The sequence below is a fragment of the Dermacentor albipictus genome, chromosome 1, assembly GCF_038994185.2.
Source record: "Dermacentor albipictus isolate Rhodes 1998 colony chromosome 1, USDA_Dalb.pri_finalv2, whole genome shotgun sequence".
Lineage (NCBI taxonomy): Eukaryota > Metazoa > Arthropoda > Arachnida > Ixodida > Ixodidae > Dermacentor > Dermacentor albipictus.
The window spans coordinates 430,495,399-430,513,785 of NC_091821.1; the positions used below are offsets into that span (position 1 = coordinate 430,495,399).

General features: G+C 48.0%; 2 protein-coding genes across 3 annotated transcripts in view; one reads left to right on the plus strand and one right to left on the minus strand.

Annotated features, from left to right (window-relative positions):
• LOC135908617 (uncharacterized transporter YutK-like) overlaps positions 1-18,387 on the plus strand; it is a 141,472-nt gene that overhangs the window by 26,725 nt on the left and 96,360 nt on the right. The gene's annotated exons all lie outside the window — the stretch shown is intronic.
• The window catches only part of LOC135908610 (peptidase M20 domain-containing protein 2-like), an 88,127-nt gene continuing 69,953 nt past the window's right edge, over positions 214-18,387 (minus strand). For both annotated transcript variants that reach the window (XM_070532288.1, XM_065440430.2), the window contains exons 5-7: positions 15,586-15,718; positions 11,253-11,495; positions 214-6,397 (exon numbers count right to left, since the gene is read on the minus strand). In XM_070532288.1, the coding sequence (XP_070388389.1) occupies positions 6,117-6,397; positions 11,253-11,495; positions 15,586-15,718 (657 nt within the window). In that variant the 3' untranslated portion in view covers positions 214-6,116. The remainder of the gene's footprint in view (positions 6,398-11,252; positions 11,496-15,585; positions 15,719-18,387) is intronic.

Consider the following 18,387-nt stretch of genomic DNA (forward strand, 5'->3'; position numbering starts at 1 on the left):
ATAAGCTACCTAACGCCACATTGCAGCAAATTAGAGTATTTTGCTACAATGCCGCTAAAGCACTGTATTTCTGGAGCACGGTATCACACGTCTTTTGCGGCATGCTTAAAGCGCTGAGCCGCAACAAAGTTAAAACGTGTGTGGCCAACGGAGCACGTGACCGACCACGCATGGCGCGCTGCACAAAGGTAAGAACTGTACAAAGGCAACAAGTGTATTACAGCGCAGACTCGGCAGCCGAAAGCCAAATGCTGCAGTTTATTGTCGTCGTCACAAAATAAAATACAAGTCGTTATCAGCGCACTACAACCACGGAACAGTCTTGACAAGACGCCCACGCCGTACAACACATTTACAGATTGACAAATAGAAGACGACACCAGGAGCAATCCATACTAAGCGTATAGTTCCGACGACGACTCTGATGGGTATCGCGGGGAACAGTGTTCTAGAATATTCCGTGCATACTGTACCACAAACCTGCAGTTTAAGTTTTCAAGAACCCTAGCAAGGCAGGTCAACCGGCCACGTCAACCAGCCCTGGCGTAGCGAGCACGCGTAGTCCCCCCAGCTGACGTCACACGTAAGAGGGCACAGCTCAAACTTCCGCGGTCAAATAGGCAACAGGAGGACGTACAGATGGGCTAATACACAACTGCTCGCGTTTTATGTCTATAGTACTTTGGCCACCGAGATGAAATAAATCGTACTTTTGCCCCAATTTTATGCTTGATTGGACACACTAGATGATTTACGCTATTCAACATTATTAGAAAATTATTCCCGTTTACGAATACTGGCTATTCGAGTCGAAGATCGAATTGAATAAGGCATTATTCGATTCTTTACTCGAGATTTTCAATTACTAACGAACTTCTTTCGCTGCGGCGGCGGCCGACTGTATACATCCGTCCTTGGTAAAGCTGCGACGACCTTACGGGGATTCATGCGTATGCTTGAATCGTGCAAAAACCTTGTTGACAAAAATTTCGGCAAAGTTCAACCCACGGAACAGAGAGCGGCTCTTGAATGATATCTAAATAAGTTTGCTCGCTTGCTCGCGTAGCAGGCTACTTGGGAGAAATCCGATGATGCATGAAATCGCGCATGAAGAACACACCAGTCATGCGCTCATATAAAAGCTGTCGCTGCCAAACCAGGTAAGATGAACGTAAAAGAAATAACACAGTGGAACTATTACTACCTAGCTCACACAAGGCATGTGCGTTTGGAGCCGCAGTGTCAACTCAAGCGGGTTGGACCTTTAATGCGATTAGCATTCTTAGCCTACTTACGCCACTTCGTGTTTGTCTGTATGTCTGTCAAGTTCAAGTTCAAGTTCAAGTTCAAGTTCAAGTTCAAGTTTATTCTTCTTCTAGTACAGACTAGAAACGTCCTCCCGGGCTAAAAGCTGCCGTCAGCACCTTGACTGGACCCAGGAGGCGTTATACATGGCACCGCGATAACAATAACTTTTTTAGTACAAAAAACGTAAGCAGAAGTTTACTAAACATAAACTAAACATAAAATTGAAAAAACTGAGTTACATGCTTATGAATGGATATGTGTATCTAGCCTCCTTACGCCGCTCTTCAATTATAATAAAATTTCGGCAGAACCCTTATCATTATGGCTGTGGGCGTTACTGCAATTAGCATTCAAGAAACTGTACAAACTCACCGTTTGCCACCGCTTAAACGCGACGTGTAAAATTTGGAGGACGCTTAAGCTTCGCCTTTAAGAGCGGAACGCGATAGCGTCCGAAGACCCCTCACTTCTTTTCATGCTTCCCGGCAATTGCAGCTTATGTAACCGTAACATTTACCGGGAAACGCTGGCTGCGAGCGCTATGCACGAAAAGGCGAGCTTTCTGACAGAAACGCGGCCTCTTCCGGCGGTCGATCTCCCGTTATTGTTTCTCACTTTTAATATTTCACTCTGAGAAGAGCTAACATAAAGGACATGCGCTGTCGGTGTTTTTTTTTTTTTCATCACATTTGTTTGTGGGCTGCCGTTCTCGAAATTCCGAGGAATAACTTTGTAAAGAATGAAAGACAAATTATGAGCAACTTTGGTGGTAGAGGAGTGGCTGGGTATGCGTGGTTCGGCATTTGCTTCGAAATTCTTTTCGCCTTTCGCTACGTCTGAGGCCATGTTTTCTGCGACACGCGGTCGTTAAAGCTGTCACCATAGAGAAAGAAAAAGACTAAGAGCGGACACTCCGAGAAATCTGGCCTCAGGAACTACGTCACGGCTACGTAACGAACTAATGCTCTCACCAAACGCCAGGGGACGCAGGCGCAAAAAAAGAAAATGTTGCAATGAATTCTGCTCAATCGCTTTACAAAATAATAATAATACACCCAAATTTGGCGTGTTTCTGATACATAAAAACAGAATTTATCGAAGACACCTAATTTCTTTCTCTATGGACACCTTCCGTGCTTTTTGTTCTTCATTCGTACTGCCATCAACACCAATCACCATTCGTCCATCGAGAAGAAATCAACGACACCAGCGGCGTGCCAGCGGGAACGTCTCGTGAACGTCGGCTGCGGCGGTGTTCTTGTGTGTGAGAAAGGTGAGTCACGTTTTTAAGCGAAGCTTGGAGTAATTTACTTGTGAGCGCAAAGAGGTTCGCTAAAAAAAAAACAGTTTGCGGCTCTATATGAGGCGGCTAGACGCGAACAATGCGAAAAGCATGCCCCCTCAAGAAACGCGTAGCAAGAGTGCTGTACTAGCTGTACTTCCTTGCTATCCCCACCGAGAACGGCATAATCTTTGTTGGTTGCGTTCCGTGAAAATAATCAAACGAGGCGAAGCTGCCATTAACTCGCACCGGTTCACGGCTGTGCACTGCACTGCGACTCGCAGCTTGTCAGACGCCATCGAGGCGCTGCGTCTCGGTTTGCGAGGGTAAACCGTTCTTGCCCAGCGCTGTTTGCGATAACCGCGGTATCGGCGTTCCATTGAAATAGTTCGTGTTGGCAGATTAGAATTGATCTGCTGGACAACGCTTAAGGTCAATATCATGAATTGCACATTTCAGGAAAATTCCGGTTTCGAGAAAATTGAATTCCTAAACCGCGTTTAAATGATCGCGTCACGGTTGACGGTCTTTTCGTTGGCCCGTTCTAGAGGCTGACGAACGCTGGAAAGAACATAAAAGACGCCACGCTGATTCAGACGGAAAACGGCGTTCCGGGGACGGGCGCTACCTAAATAAAGAAAGCAGGACGTTAGGCACGCTGTAGCCAAGTTTTGCTTGTTCGTTTCCCTTATAGAGTAAGGGCTCCTGAATATTTTAACGATATTGCTTGCAAACAATGGCATGTGACATAAACACCGAGCATAGCTTATTGCGTTTGGTACTTTAGCGAGGTGCGTATCTACGGCGCACGGACGGACGCTGGTGTATGCGTCCGTGCGGATTGTTTAACAGAAAAGTAATGGTGGGGAAAAGTCACCAATGACTACTGCATGTACTTATTGCGGCGGCCGTGTTGGGAAGTACTGCGCATTCTAGTAATTTTCGGTTCCTTATCATTTTTTTCGTGGCGAAGACATTGCACAACGTATTGTCGCGTAGGCGTGGCGTGGCGCGCATTTGAACAAAGGCCTCGTATTTGGACGTTTCGAATGTATCTTCATCACGCTTATGTGAACTGCTATTTTGCCTACCAATGTACTTATACTGAGTACGTACAGGGGTGTCCAAAACTTCACAGGCCGCGATGCCCTCCATGAGATTAAATAGGATGGCGGCCTGGGAACTTTTGAACACCCCTGTACGGGGTATTAATATTTATCCTTGTAAGTCCGGGTTATATGGGTCAGAGGTCAGGATGTGTCGGTGGTTTTATATTGTGCATCGGTTCGCTATTCACTCAAAGCGGTTTCCTGGTACAGTTATGACGTGTACATATGTTTTTGGTAATTAATGAAGCGTGGACTTATTGATATTTTCAGACCGTGCTGATGCCATGCCGTCCGGCGGTCCAAGCTACGGCAGCTACTGCTGTGTGTCGTGGTGCTTTGACAACGGCAGAACCCAGAAGAAGCCTATCTTGACTTGGAATAAAAACATTGCGGAAACTCTGTCTCTTTGATACATATGAGCGCTTGTACCAAACACAGAAGACAAGCGCGATGGATAAAGCCGTAGTGAATTATGATTACCTCTATGTCCATCTGTTACAACTTAATCGAAATAAAAATTGCGTCACTACCTCAATTCACACCAAATATTGAACTAGACAAAAGAGTGAATCGCTAAATCAAAGCGACAAATAAAGGGTTGCCATTTGGGTGACGAAAAGTGGTCTGAAATGACAAGCTTCTGCGACCGCCCAACGTCGGTTACGAGGGGTAATCCAAATTTCGCGCCAGCGAAACCGAAACAGGAAGTGCAGGCCAGTTGCTCTCATCAACCGCCAGGCGCGCTAGGTTCGATTGGGCCGCTGTGGGTATATGGGAGTGTCCGCTCTTAACTTTTTTTTCTTTCTCTATGCTGTCACGTTAAAATAACGATTATGGAGTGAAAAAAATTGGAGGACGCTTATGCTTCGCCTTCAAGAGTGGAACGCGAAAGCGTTCCCGTCGACCCGCCAAGGGGTGTAAGACAGTGGGCTACGGCGCAGCGACTACGCGCATCGGACGCGGTGAGCGTCGAGCAGCGCCGCGTTCGGCGCGGCATCGAAATGTGCGCCTGAGCAAGCGACGCACGCCTGAGCCTTAGAAACAGCTCGTTTCTAAGGCAACACCGCATTCACTAGAGACGCTTTTGTACCGCTTTGAAGCATCGAACTCGTGGCTGAGTGAGGCAATAAAGAAAGAAAAACTCGTGGCTGAGTGGTAGAGTCTCCGTCTCACACTCCGGAGACCCTGGTTCGATTCCCACCCAGCCCATGTTGCAAGTTGTTTTTTATTCATGAAGTGCCTGCTGGGATTTATCGCTCACGGCCAGCGGCGACGACGCCGACGCCAGCGACACCGGCTTTTCTGCGACACGAGCTCCTTAACGCTGTCGCGTTAAAATAAGCCGTGAACTCGTAGCCAGTATTCCCCTCTCACGCTTTCTCGCGACGCCATCTAGCGGTGTGCCTAAACTGCACCGGTAGCGTGCCGGTGCATTCGAACATCGAGAAGTAATCCCTCCCGGTCCACGCGTTTTCGCAGTGCAGAGCCAAATCCTTGAGTCGTTGTGCTTGAGGAACACGAGTAACGTGAGTTCGAATTCCCCAACACCAGAGAAATTTAGATAATTTTTTTTTTGTAATTGAAGAACGACGTAAAGAGGCTACATAGCATTATTTATATGCGCGCAAAGTGGCTTAGGTAGGTTAAAAATGCTAATTGCTTTAAAAATTCTTTACAGTTCCTCCGCTCCTCGGTGGAGTCAAACCGACATTAGCCGGGTTCCTCAAGCACAGCACCCCGACGCTTTAGCGCATCCCCACGAATGGCCGCGGGCAGCGAGTGATTATTCCTTAGCGTTACGACGCACCGGCGCACTACCGGTACAATCTCGGGGGCCACGCGAAAGGTGGAAGACTTCGCGGGCGCGCCGTTAGATGACGCAGTGAGCGTGTCCAGGAGAAAGATCGAGATAGGAGCCCGATTCCAGTACATATAGCTCCCACATGACGCGTTTCAGCGGGTGGCAATACGGCGTGTCACTACATTGTTTGAATGTTAATCGCGTTCACATCGATATATATTGTGAGATGGGTCATGCCGGAATTTCTTCATTACCAAACATAGTGCGGGAAAAGCAGGAACGCTACATGCTCGGTTAGTAGACAGTAGCCGTATCTACCTAATCGTATATCTATTGTCAGTCCACTCGTGTGGCGCTACGGCTCCAAACAAAAAAGACCTTGCGTGCGGTGATTGTGGATCCCGACACCTCATATTACCTAGAGATAACAGCTAGAGATTCCCGTGGTCTCGTGGTGACGTCATATCGAACTGCCGAACCTCACTGCATTGAAGCATATGCTTCTGACAAAACAAAAACAAATCCAATGACTATCATTGTTGTTTCTATCTCTCCACACCTTACTCCGTATAGATACCGAATGCGGACGAACTGATGCAGTGAAATAGCGCACGGTTCATACGACGAGCGCAGCACATCTGTCGAACTCTTTCTTTGCACATTCGATGTGACGGGGCTCACACAGCAGGTCAAAGGCTGTGAGCGCCAGCATCTTCCCGATGAGCAGCGCTGTTTCCTGCGCCTTCCTCGTGCCGGCGACGCGGCAGAACTCTGTCGTATGGTTGAAGGTGGCTGACTCGATGCGGTACACGGGGTGGATGGTGGGCAGCCGATGAGACACGTTGCCCACGTCGGAGGTGGAGCCCGTTATCAACGGACCATCGTTGAAGGTCATTCCTGCAGGAAGGTTTATGGGCAAGAAAGTTAACAGCAGTCGCAGCGAAGTGAGGATTTGTTATCTGACTTTTCCCATCTTTCAAATCAAGATAGGATTCGCTTCCTTTGAGCTCTCTCTTGTCACGGCGTTAGGCAACAGCGAATACCTGGAAAGCGTGTTCTAACGACTTGGAACTGCGCGTGCGCCATAACAAAGCAGAAATTAATTTAGTAAGCAGCGGTAATGTTACACGCTTTCTCATTGTATCGTCAGAGTGTCATCAACCACACCACTCTTCGCTATAGCACTGGCGCCGATGACGTAACATCGCGTCACGCATTCCAGTATTTACGCTAATTCAACATAGCACCCATGATTTTGAGGCGATTGTCCGATTACAGAGGACAACCCGCCAAATATGTGGCCTAATCAGACGAGCAGCCACACGACACCGCGGTATGAAGGAGGCTGATATCTGACATCTGACGTAGGCTTCCCTCATCAGTCGAATCCTGTATTCCTACCCTTACTACCACCTACGCTTTTCTTACAAGGAAAAGGTTAACAGCGTCATTCGCACAGCTTATAAAGCTGCCCTTGGTCTCCCGAGGTATGCGAACACTGAACGATTACTTGAGCTAGGTATATACAATGCCCTAGACGAACTCGTGGAGGCCCATAAAACAGCACAACGTGAACGACTCTCCAGCACCGCAACTGGCAGGGTCATTCTAAGTAAACTCGGGCTGAATCACGTTATGAATTCAGCAGGAAGAACAACATTACTCGGTGCGATCAAACGCCGTTTGGTAGTAAAACCGCTACCCAAGAACATGCTCCCTGGGAGACACGACAAGAGGCGGTCTGCCAGAGCCAAGGCCCTTCAAGAAAGGTACAAAAGCAACCAGCACACCGCTTATGTCGATGCAGCAAAGCAAAATCACCAAACTTACGTAGTGAGCGTCGGGACCAGAGAGGAAAGTATCCTCAACGCCGCGACCATAAAAACAGCGTCCACCGTGGAAGCGGAAGAGACTGCCATTGCTTTGGCCATCATAAATCCCTCCGTGCAAACTATCATAAGCGACTCAAAAAGGGCAATAGTCAACTTTTCGAAAGGCAGCATAGGCGTTTGTGCAGCGCGAGTCCTACGGGACTTTACAAATGAAAATATTGTTGAACTCGTATGGGTCCCTGCCCATTCGGGGAATCAAGGGAATGAGAAGGCGCGCTGGGTAGCCCGAGGTCTAATCAACCGGGAGGTGTGCCCCTCAGACTGGGATCCCATGGATGAGGCACCGACGACATACCACGAGATAACAAACTACTACAAGCAAAAAAGGCGAATCTACCCGCCTCCAAACGCAAGCCTCACGCGAGCGCAAGCCTGAATCCTGCGTCGAATCCAAACTTAGCCGTTCCCCAGCCCACATTGGCTGGCCATAATTACCAATGGGCAATGGAACCCAATATGCCAAAACTGCACAAATCAAACATTGCCTACCCAAAATCACATTATTTGGGGGTGCGAAGGCTTACCCCCTTCCAGGTCGCTCCTGCCAGCTCCCTTACAACAGACATCGTGGGACGAGCTGCTCAGAACGCTGGATGAAAAACTACAAAGAGCCCTCGTTGCCTGGGCCGAAAGGGTCGCTCCTCGTGAGGGGCCATCCTATGACTCGGGCCTGCCAGATAACTGAGCAGAATCTCAATAAAGTTGTTACCACCACCTACCGCGAGTGTTCCTGCTATACCTGCAGGTCTTGGCCCATTGCGGTTCCATGGAATTATTGCAGGGGAACTGACGGGGCTATATCGTGTGTGATCAGACTCGTGACCTAAGCTCTGCACGGCTGCGCCGTTTCAGCGAAAATGGGGCCTCGGGAGAGTTGCGGAGGCAACGCCAACATGCCTCGAGGTAACAAGCGGAGTTGCCTTATTTCTTGAGAAGGCCACTTCTTTCCTTTGGCTATTTCATCGTGTCTTCTCTCCACTCAACCATTAACACGAACTTGGAAGGCCATCAGGTGAAACCACCACTCTATCACATTCCACCGCATTGATGAGTATAATGGCCCTCCAGCGTATCGAGATGCATTGCAATTTTGTCGTTTCTTGAAACCTATATAACTGACTTGATTTGGCTTCTCGTAATACGTCAGCGTTTCTTTTCTAAATTTCTCTAGTGGATGTTCTTTATACATGATTTCCAAAAAATTGCCCATGGCATAATCTGGCCATTGAGCTGCATTACTCGCAGAGACATACAATACTTGCGCAATAAATTAACATACATAAACTAGCAAACAAAAGTTCACTAGCTACGTTCTTAACTAATTACGCTATGGCAAATATTACAATTTATGAATTCTAGCCGGTGAATTTGTACGGTCTGTCCATTTGGAGCAAATTTTCAGAAGAGCCTTGTTCGCTCTCAGGAAACAAGTTTTTCATGTGGAAGCCGATACGCAGCCCCTCTAGCCGCGCTGTTTTTGTCAGGAGTTCGATTTTTACATTCCTTATTATAACTTTACATCCCGACCACACTAGATGTCGCCCACTTATTTATTTCATACATGTAATTATAATGTTAAACTTTACACGTAGCATTAGCATAAAACATAATGTCATCGCGGGGGCTTCGTAACTTGATAAAAGATAATGTGCAATTAATTAACACACACATTTTCCTAATACGTTTTAATCAATTATGTTCGGTCCAATGCCTCTTTTGAAGAATGGAAATCCGTCAGTTCTCGAGAGATTGAGCCGTCACCGCACCGAACTGTCCAAAGTGTGGCTACATCCAAGCCGCCCACCCATGATATAGATCCAAGCCACCCACCCACCCATGTCCAGTAGGTCTACGTCCTACTGGACTTCATTCTGCAGAACCCGTTTTATATTCATATATAAAATTCGCCGCCAATTTCATGCCGTAGGGCCAATTACTGCATTAAATATTGTTCGGCGAGGGCTTTTGCGTAATCCGTTTTTAAGTAATATTGCATCACTTGTATTGATAACATCAATGCTTCTATAGAGTCTCGAACGACCTCGGGCTCCAAGATTGTCTGCATGCCGTCTTCGCTCTTCTGAAGTACACTGGCGTCCCGTTTGTAAAGTGTGCGGCTGCAAGCGAGTGGAGGTTCGTCAGTGCGAAGAGTGACGTCGCTATACAAGGTCGCACTAGTTTCCAGATTTTGGGCGTCTTCCTTGCAAGACGTCTTTGAATAGTTTGCCGAGGTTACATGGCATATAGAACTGCTTTCAGCTTGTTGATGATTAAATGCGTGTATGACCCCAATAGGAATGCCGGTCCAGTTGGGTTGGCCGCGAGAGCAACCGCACCCTCGGCGCACCGATATTACTGCCAGTGCCCCGCTCGAATGTGCTGCCATATTAGGCAGTTTTAGCACAGCGTTTGCTTACGCTCCTCTCCGCACACATTTCACGCACACCGGTGGCTGCATAGAATGCATTGATTCAGCTTATCTAACAGGGCCAGAGACGCCACTGCAGTCCTCTCGGCTTGGCTGTAAAATGATTACGGAAGCAACTACACGCTCCCTGAAGCACCGCTAAATCGGGTTCCTAGCGGAACGTGTTCGGCGTCCCACGTTCCGCTGCCACTATGCGTGCTATGCGCACGCGCGTCAGTGTTCCCGGTAACGTTCTGCTGAGTGGCTGTGTGCAAATTGTTGTGATAGGCCGGTCTGAGCGGAACGGATCGTAAACGCTCTGCTAAAACTCTATTGTCTTCCTTGCCCCCCTCCCTTTGATCTACCAGTTGCGGTGATCTGCCGAGCTTGTTCTTGCAGGATTAGACTAGGCATTGTACTATGGAGGCTTGTAAAGGAAAAAAAAAGCACGTAGCTTCCCGATTGATCCACTCGAGCCCGACACGCTGCTTCTATTGTCAGTAGATGATAACCATAAAGCACTCTTGGCTGGAGGATGGCCAGCGGCCGCAGGCCACGAACCGCGGCGTAAAATAAGTAATCGGGCGCAGGGAAAAACCATGCGCACAACACGCAGGACACTGTTTTTCCGAGTACAGTCTTTGTTCTTTCCGCCCTTCGTGCACGATATCCGTTACCGTGGGTGAAAAAGGACCGGCGTAGAGCCACTTAACTGATATTACATATCTATAATAGCCTTCCCAGGCACTTCATCTTTCCCACAGCATATCAGCTCGCGATTGTACCGATCAAAAGAGAAAGAAGGTGGGCAGGTTTTCTAAACGCGTTCTTGCTCTTAAAAAGCGGCATTCAACATTCCTCTGATACAGAGGAAGCTCCGCGTAACAAACCGCAAGGTTACTGCGTGGGAGCCAGACGTCTGCGCTCTGGCGCGCAATCTCCGTGGTGCGCTTCCCTACGCGGCGCGGAACAAATGAGTTCTATAACGACATTCCAGCGAAGCTGTTAGGCCGCGTTCCTACACCGGCTATTGACAAAAGTCACGCGACCGACTCGAATCGCGACCAAGGATTATACCGACCAAGAAGGATCAAGAACGAGCGATATTAACGAGTGTTCAAGGCCACCAGGTTTCTCAGTCCCAATTACCTCTATTTTTGCTTCATGTATTCGAAAAAAAAAGACTTCTTGCGCAGCACGCTATCGTCACCAAGAGCCATTAAGAAATTGCACTCAGGAGTTCCAAACAAGACGCCATACCGTTTTTTTTTTTTTCAACGAATATCGCATGGCTCTAACAATGGCAAAGTTTGTGCGTTATGGCGAAGACCTGCAGGTAGTGAATGTGCGGAATTGTTTGGAGTGGCGCGGCGGACATCGGAGTTGCTTAAGCGTTGCCGTTATGCGAAGAACGCGAAGCTGTCGCACTGTGACTAAACCAAACGGAACGCACCGTAGTCGTCGGCGTGCTTCTGGAATATCCTCAGCAAGGATTCGTTGTAGTTCATGTGCTTGCAGAGCGGCCCCATCTCGACGATGTTGAGGTGACAGCCCGTGGCCTTGGCCGCCGCCTTCGCGCAGGCCTCGATGTCACACCGCATCTGCAGGACACGCTCGGTGCTGGGCGCCCGGACGTTCAGGTCGAGCCGGCTGCGGCGCACGTCGAAGCCGGTCGCCGTCTCGGTTTTCAGCACACCTGCGCCAGCAGGCCTCCCTTTTCTTACGCCAGCTTGGGTGCAATAGATCTTACTACAGAAATTACTCGGCGATTGCTCAGCTATGGGAACGATGGTTAGGGCAAGGATTAGTCCATACTCTTCGTGTTCCTATAGCTTCAAACGTTCTTGCGACGTTGTTTACGCTGTGTGCCCCAGCCAAAAAGGTCCCGGCTGACGTTAGCCTGGCTGTTCAACAAAAAAAGAATGTTTAAAATATATTGTAAAATATATAATTATAAAAGCTACGGTTTTCTGCTGTCAGCGTTCTGATAGCCGAACACCGTAGGACTTGAAATCGTATCTTGCGCCGCGTTTTTAAATCCTTTTTTTTTTTCGTTGAACATATTGGCTAACGTTAGTCGGGACTGATGATGGCCAAAACGTGGCGCCTATAACATGTTTCCGGCTCCACAGCCGCTTCGGCCGCATGCAGTCAATAAAATAATGACCTGCGAGATCCGCTGCTGTTACACAGAGGGACCCCTCGCTAGGGCGTGGATTCGGACTCCAGATATTACACATTATCTGTTTTTTATTTCCAAGATCGCTAAGTTTCTTCAACACAAGTAATTACTCTCTCTCTATGTACCTATCTATCTCTGCGCACATGCGTAGTTATTGCGAATCGGTGATGTCCAAAACGCCACGCCTATTAGGTGTTTACCGGCTCCCGCAATCGCTTCCGCCATATGCAACCAGCATAAGCATAACCTTCAAGATCTGCATCTCTTTACCTAGAGGGCGCCACCACTTTGGCGTGGATTTGGACACCACCTATCGGGGCAGTTATAAAGAAAAATGCTGTTCCAAATTTTCAATTTGCACAATCGCAAGGCCGTCTGAAGCCATATAAGTAGAAATTTTAGGTAAATTTATGCACCATTTGTGTCGCGTGCTGGCAGTACCTCCACAGCGGCCGCATGTTGGCACGCGATCGTTCAGGAGAACGTGAGGCTTCAATAATGAAGAGCGAGCACATTGAGAAATGGCACTCGAGTAAACAGAGCGTAAAGCATGCACTTTTGAGGCGGGCAGTTCAATCGCTCTAATCATGGTATCAATTGTATATGTGCGCATTTTGATATTTAAATGCAATTAACGACCGTGAGGCTACCTTGACGATAGCAATCGTGCAGTTTTTTATTGTGGAAACACAGCGCGAATAATAAGACGAAGAAAACTGTGCCGATCTGTACAGAACATGGTTGTTCGTATACAGAGCTTCTTTTTTTCCTTTTCTATTACTTTTTTTAAGCAGCTCAATGAAAATTCTGCTGTTTTATGTTGTATAGCGTTCCCTTTTTGATTGTTTGTTGGGTGACCAATCCCATTCGTCTCAATAAATCACGATTCGAGACCATAACAGCAACGATGTTTGGTTGATCCTAAATGAAATGGCACTGCTCGCTACTGGGCACAGAGCAATAACCTGGTGACAGCAGGGACAAAATGAAAAATAAATTTGTAAAATCAAAGAGGTTATATCAACAGATATTAGTATAACATAAATAAATATCACAAACGAAATGCGATATACTGAATTCCAAGAGCGCGTGCCCTGTGTAGTTCACCGACTCTGCGTCTTACCTTTTCGCGCGCGATGAGTTACAGTTGAAGCTCAAACCAACTCCCCATCTCATCCTATTGCTTATTTTTTATGTATTTATTGTCTTTCCTCACGTCGAGGCTAACGCAGACTCGAAGAATATTTACAGGCAGCCGCAGCGTAAGGCGCCACCTTACAAACATCGTTACAATTGCATCATAACGTCATGTTAGCAATGTTATGACATGACATCTGATGGCCATAAATTCATTGTAATCCGTGCTTTCATTGGCATTATCTTGAGGCCTGGCTACGTATAACCAAGCACGCTAAAACCTAATGCTATTTTAATCCGTTTCCATTCCACTTCCTTCGTTAGCGTTCCGCGTTTGGTATGGGGGCCAAGCCCGCATTGACTGTCTGTCTGTCTCACTAGCCGTGAGAGCTTCGCATCTCGGCATTACGTGAACGCACTGATTATGCATGATTAGGCCAATCAAAAGTAAAAATTCACGCAGAAATTCCTCTCACTATGCGTAAGCATTGTGCCGCTTGCTCATCTCCATGCAGCTCGGTGTCACTATCGTTGTTTTGAAACTTGATCCAACCAGTATAAACCGTTATCAACCCTCATCGGTCGTTCGCTTATCATGTTCGATACATTTCATTACGGCACTCGAACCCGCGACCATTGATGTTTATTAAGGTGATGGTAATAAGGCACAGTTAATTACTATAGAGGTAATTAGGACACTTGAACCCTCGACCTTTGGTGTTAAAGTGAATTAGGATTAATTAGCGAAGCTGTTGAAAAACCACCACTACATTTGCTGAGGGGGATATGCAATGCTTTTTTGGTGGTTCGGATGCTTGTCTTGAGTTTGTTCTTCATTGAAATGTATGCTGCCCTGTGTGTTGTAAGGGTGACTACAATAAATCTGAGCACTGTTCGCTTCAATTTGCTGAACGCTTGTAGCCTCTGGCTTGCGTGGGTATGAGCCTTTGCATTCTTACCTTGCTTACGGGGGTCATTGTCTTACGTGACGGACAAACTTCGCGGAGGTCCCAGTCCCCATCCCCAAGGCCTGTGTGCCGGGGACGGGGAGTATCTCGTCGGGTGGGCATATAAATTCTCACGCATTTAAAACATTTCTTTCCTATTCTACGCCTTTGTCGCCATTAATCTTCCGCGATTGACGAAAATCTTTTCGGGCCAAGCTTAGTTCTCTTTTCTGTCACGCGACGTCACATAACCGCGAAAAACTCGGGTCGTCAAAGCTACGTGTACGCAAGAAAGATTAATTAATATGCCGAACGAAGCTAAACCTTTTTGGGGACAGCCGGACGATGGCCCCGTTTTGAAAGGGCTCGAAGATGGTTGTCCACTGATTGCTCCGGCACTACGTACTCGGAGCTGCGGGCGGGAATTGATCTCTTTGCGTATAATAAAAATTTTGCGTGGCAGTATAGCGTCGCCGAGCCCTTTTGGCACGTAAACGCCATCGCTCTGCCAAGTGTTGTTCACTGAGCTTGCGTTCAGATGACATTCTTAAAGCCACGTTGCATGCCGCTGCAATCTTCGGCAAACCACTTGAAGCTGAGCGAGGGGAAGCGGGCCAATCGGAGACGCCGGCGCCCCTCTTCCGGTCTGGTTATCTACTTTCAACGCTCTATCTCGGCCCCTCTGAAACGCTATGCTCTTTTGCCCGCCCCTCTCCTTTCGTCAGCCAATAAGACAAGAAAAACCTGTCGCGGTAGGCAATGCCATTCTCATTGAAACCAAACGAGAGTCACCTCCGAAATGAGGAAATCATTTCATTGTGCTGCTGAAGCAGCCTTGCTGATTACGACCCATGATTACGTCGGCGGTTAGGTAAATCTGATCTCAGGAGATTGGAATGCAGCCAAAATGAAATAACTTTAGGTTATAGGGCGCCCTAAAATACTGATACAAGCGCGAGCGTTGCTATTGCTGAACAAAGCGGCCTGATTGAAGCCTCCAAAATAAAGGTTATCGTGGAGTGCAACGAAGACAAGATTTCTCTACAGGCATACTTGACGGTGACGAACGTAAGCTTGGCGTCGTCGCTAGTTGTGACGTTGCCATCTTCGGCGATTATTGTTTTGCAAGTGTAGCCATGGTGGTAGTGCGTGCAGGCTTTTGATGTTCGCTTAGCTCACGCCTTCAAGTTCCTTGCCCTTCATGGGCCGCTACAAATAGCTCACACCTTGCATGTTCGACGCTAAAGCCATTGCCGATTTCTGTGAACCAAGAATCAACTCCACTGTTGCAAATCTCTGCGTAAGTATAGTATACGTACTGTAGCAAATGGAAGCTTTTCGGTGCAGCGCCGTCTATACGCGTCGATAAAAGTATATATACGCGCCGATATCAATGTCAGCCCCGTCGCGTCGCTGCAACGTCGTGGTGCGAATGAGGACTACGGAGTCGCATGAATTCCACCTAAGCTCTCTTTCAAAGCCCAAATGCACCATTCCTTCCAACCAGTCTGCACACTCACCGTGCATTCGACAATCCGGGTCCATACTAGCCCTCAGGAGGGACATATTGTGATAAGCGAGCACAGAGGCGTCCATGGCGCTGGGTTGCCGTTCCCCGTCCGGAACATCGACGGTGTCGAAGATCATGCTTACCTGCGCGGGCATAGAAGGGCAAACAATGCATGCGCAGCAACTGCATTTGATGCGCCAGCGCCGTCTCATATCGGGGATACTTTCTTTTTACTTTTAGCAGGGCTTCATTTACTTTTGCGTCATCTCCAAGACCCGCAGGCAGCTTGCCTGCAGAAAAAAAAGCTCTTTCATTAAAACTTTGATGTTCAGACGGAAGGAATTTCGAACGGCACTCCGTCACGTGTGACGTCAAGGAGAGGCGCAACGAATGTGGAAAACTCGCTCGCTTGCAAACCGAGAATTGGCGTGCGGGAGCCTGGAGAATGCCGTAAAAAGCAGGGGGCTTTTCGATGTGAAGTATTTTTTGCCTCAGGCTGATCACTCCGCGATAGGGAAGCTATGGACGCTTTTGTACCACGCCATACGTGTTCGGCCTCTTTTATTGAAAGGAAGTCGTGTCCGATTTGGAGACAAAAACCTATCCGCCCAGCAGCACAACCCAACAGGCCATGACCTTTCTTTTTTTTCTTATCTGCATTATTGTGTCATGTCGCGTATCAACAAGTTGCTCGCGAAAGCAAGAGCGTGCCAGCTTCTCCAATTCTTTTTTCGTGGCTGCTGTCACTATGAAACGCTTTGTTAGACTGCATGCACTGCCTTGCGACCGGCCGAAGTCGCCACGAAACAGGCTGTAACGTTTTTTTCGCCGAAGTCCGAAAGACCAGTCGTGATGCCATCGTCTCCTTACTAACGTCATCACCATCGTCATCCTCTTTTCGTGACGCATAAGTTCGCATCACACGCGCAATTGCTTGACGTAGACACAAGAACGTTGGTTAATCAGGTACAGTCGCCCAAATCTTTAACTGGTGTGCGGGAGCGGCGACTTTTCCGGGCGTCAGCGCCGTATGACGCGGCGAGGCTGGAAACAGCCTAGTAGACGATGGGACCAGCTGAGCGCGCTTTGTCCGCATGCGCTTAGCCTCAGACTGTTTCCAGCCTCGCCCCGTCAAACGGCGCTGACGCACGGAAAAGTCGCCGCTCCCGCACACCAGTTAAAGATTTCGGCGACTGTACGTATTGCGGAACGCCAAGTCGTGCTGCATCTCACAGCTGCCTGCTATATGCTTCGCGTACCGCTGATTCCCGCAGTGCGTGAAATATGCATTGTATTCTTTGTCGTAACAAACTATATTATCAAAATAAATTCGCAGAGATGGGCTATTCAACATTGCTTCAATATGGCAGCTCATTACCTGTAGTCTCTTCCGCCACTCAAAGATAGCAAATAGTTTACCATCCGACATTTGATGATGATGATCTCGAACCACGGCGCATATCAACTAAGTGGGATTGGTCAAAAATCCAGTCGCACAGACTTTTCCGGCTCTATGTTCTGCCTCCTCTTAGCTCTGTGTTTCCATTAAAGAACAACACCATGGCCAGCAATCATCAGTTTTGTCTTTTAGAGCGAAAGCTCTACTCCTCGAGGTACCACTCCCATGGTCAATCTTGGCGCCCGTTTGACCTTCAGCCGCCGGCGCGCCGGTATGAATGTGTGACGTCACGTGATCCGCTGCGGAGAGAGGTCGCAGCTGCGCTCGCTCGAATCTCGTTGCTGTGTGCCACGTGAATTGGCGAGGGTTTATAACAGCTCATTCGGAGGCGCTTGGTCGCTCAGTCTCGCCATGGATGAAGCACGCGCCGGTGCGAGCTCGTCAGCTCTTCGCCGCACTCGCCAGGCTGAGTCTGAGCACCCTGCCGATATAGCTCGCCAGGAAGAAGCACTGAAGAACCGTGTCTAACCGTGCTTAACAGAGCTTTCGCTCGTATAACTAGGTTCAAGCCACGTTAAACCCCGGCCAACTGTTTGCCTGCCACCTGCGTTCGCACGACCTACTTTGTTTGAGTCCTTGAATTGCGTGTACCCAAATCGCTTATCTTGCTAATGCATTACATATGTCTTGCTTATCACTTGAGGCGTGCTTCTGAGTTCATTTGTAGCGTATCCAGCTTTTCTGGACACAAGGGTTTAGTTCGCGTGAATGCCACCACGTGGCGTACTCACCTTAAACTTTTCAAACTTCCCGCGGTGACGCGTGATGACGTCAACCAAACCAAAATAAAAAAGTAAAAGCTATCCCTGCGCATTGAACTTCGCCACAATGCTTGTCCCGCCGGCGTTATCAGTGTTCTTGATCAAGCGTATTCGCTCGTCGCCTGGAAATTACTCGTCATCCAGCGTTTACTCGCGACGAGCAATTGTTGATTCTGGGCTTTTGATTCGGTTCTTTTTTTTTTCTTCTCTTTTCCTTTTCTTTTTTTTTCATTCTACGGAGTAAAGAAGCTAGCCTAACCGTCAGAAGCACCTCGGGGCAGCCTTTCTTCAATCGGCATACATTGTTAAGGTCGGAACATCGCACAGCGCCTACTAGAGACGCCGTCGTGGATGGATTTTGATTTTCCCTTATCGAATTCGTTAAGGTGCACACAATTATTTCACTAGCGACTTTGCAATGCGCACTCATGGGCTATCGCCGAAGCTGCAAATCTAGATGTGCTTAAGTATTAAGACATATACATGGATATGTTGGTTTTTCACCTTGATACAAAAGTCACGAAACAAGAGTTGAGCAAACTGTCCCTGTGTCGTCACAGGGTGTGAGAGGGGGCTAGTTGGTATTTCATGC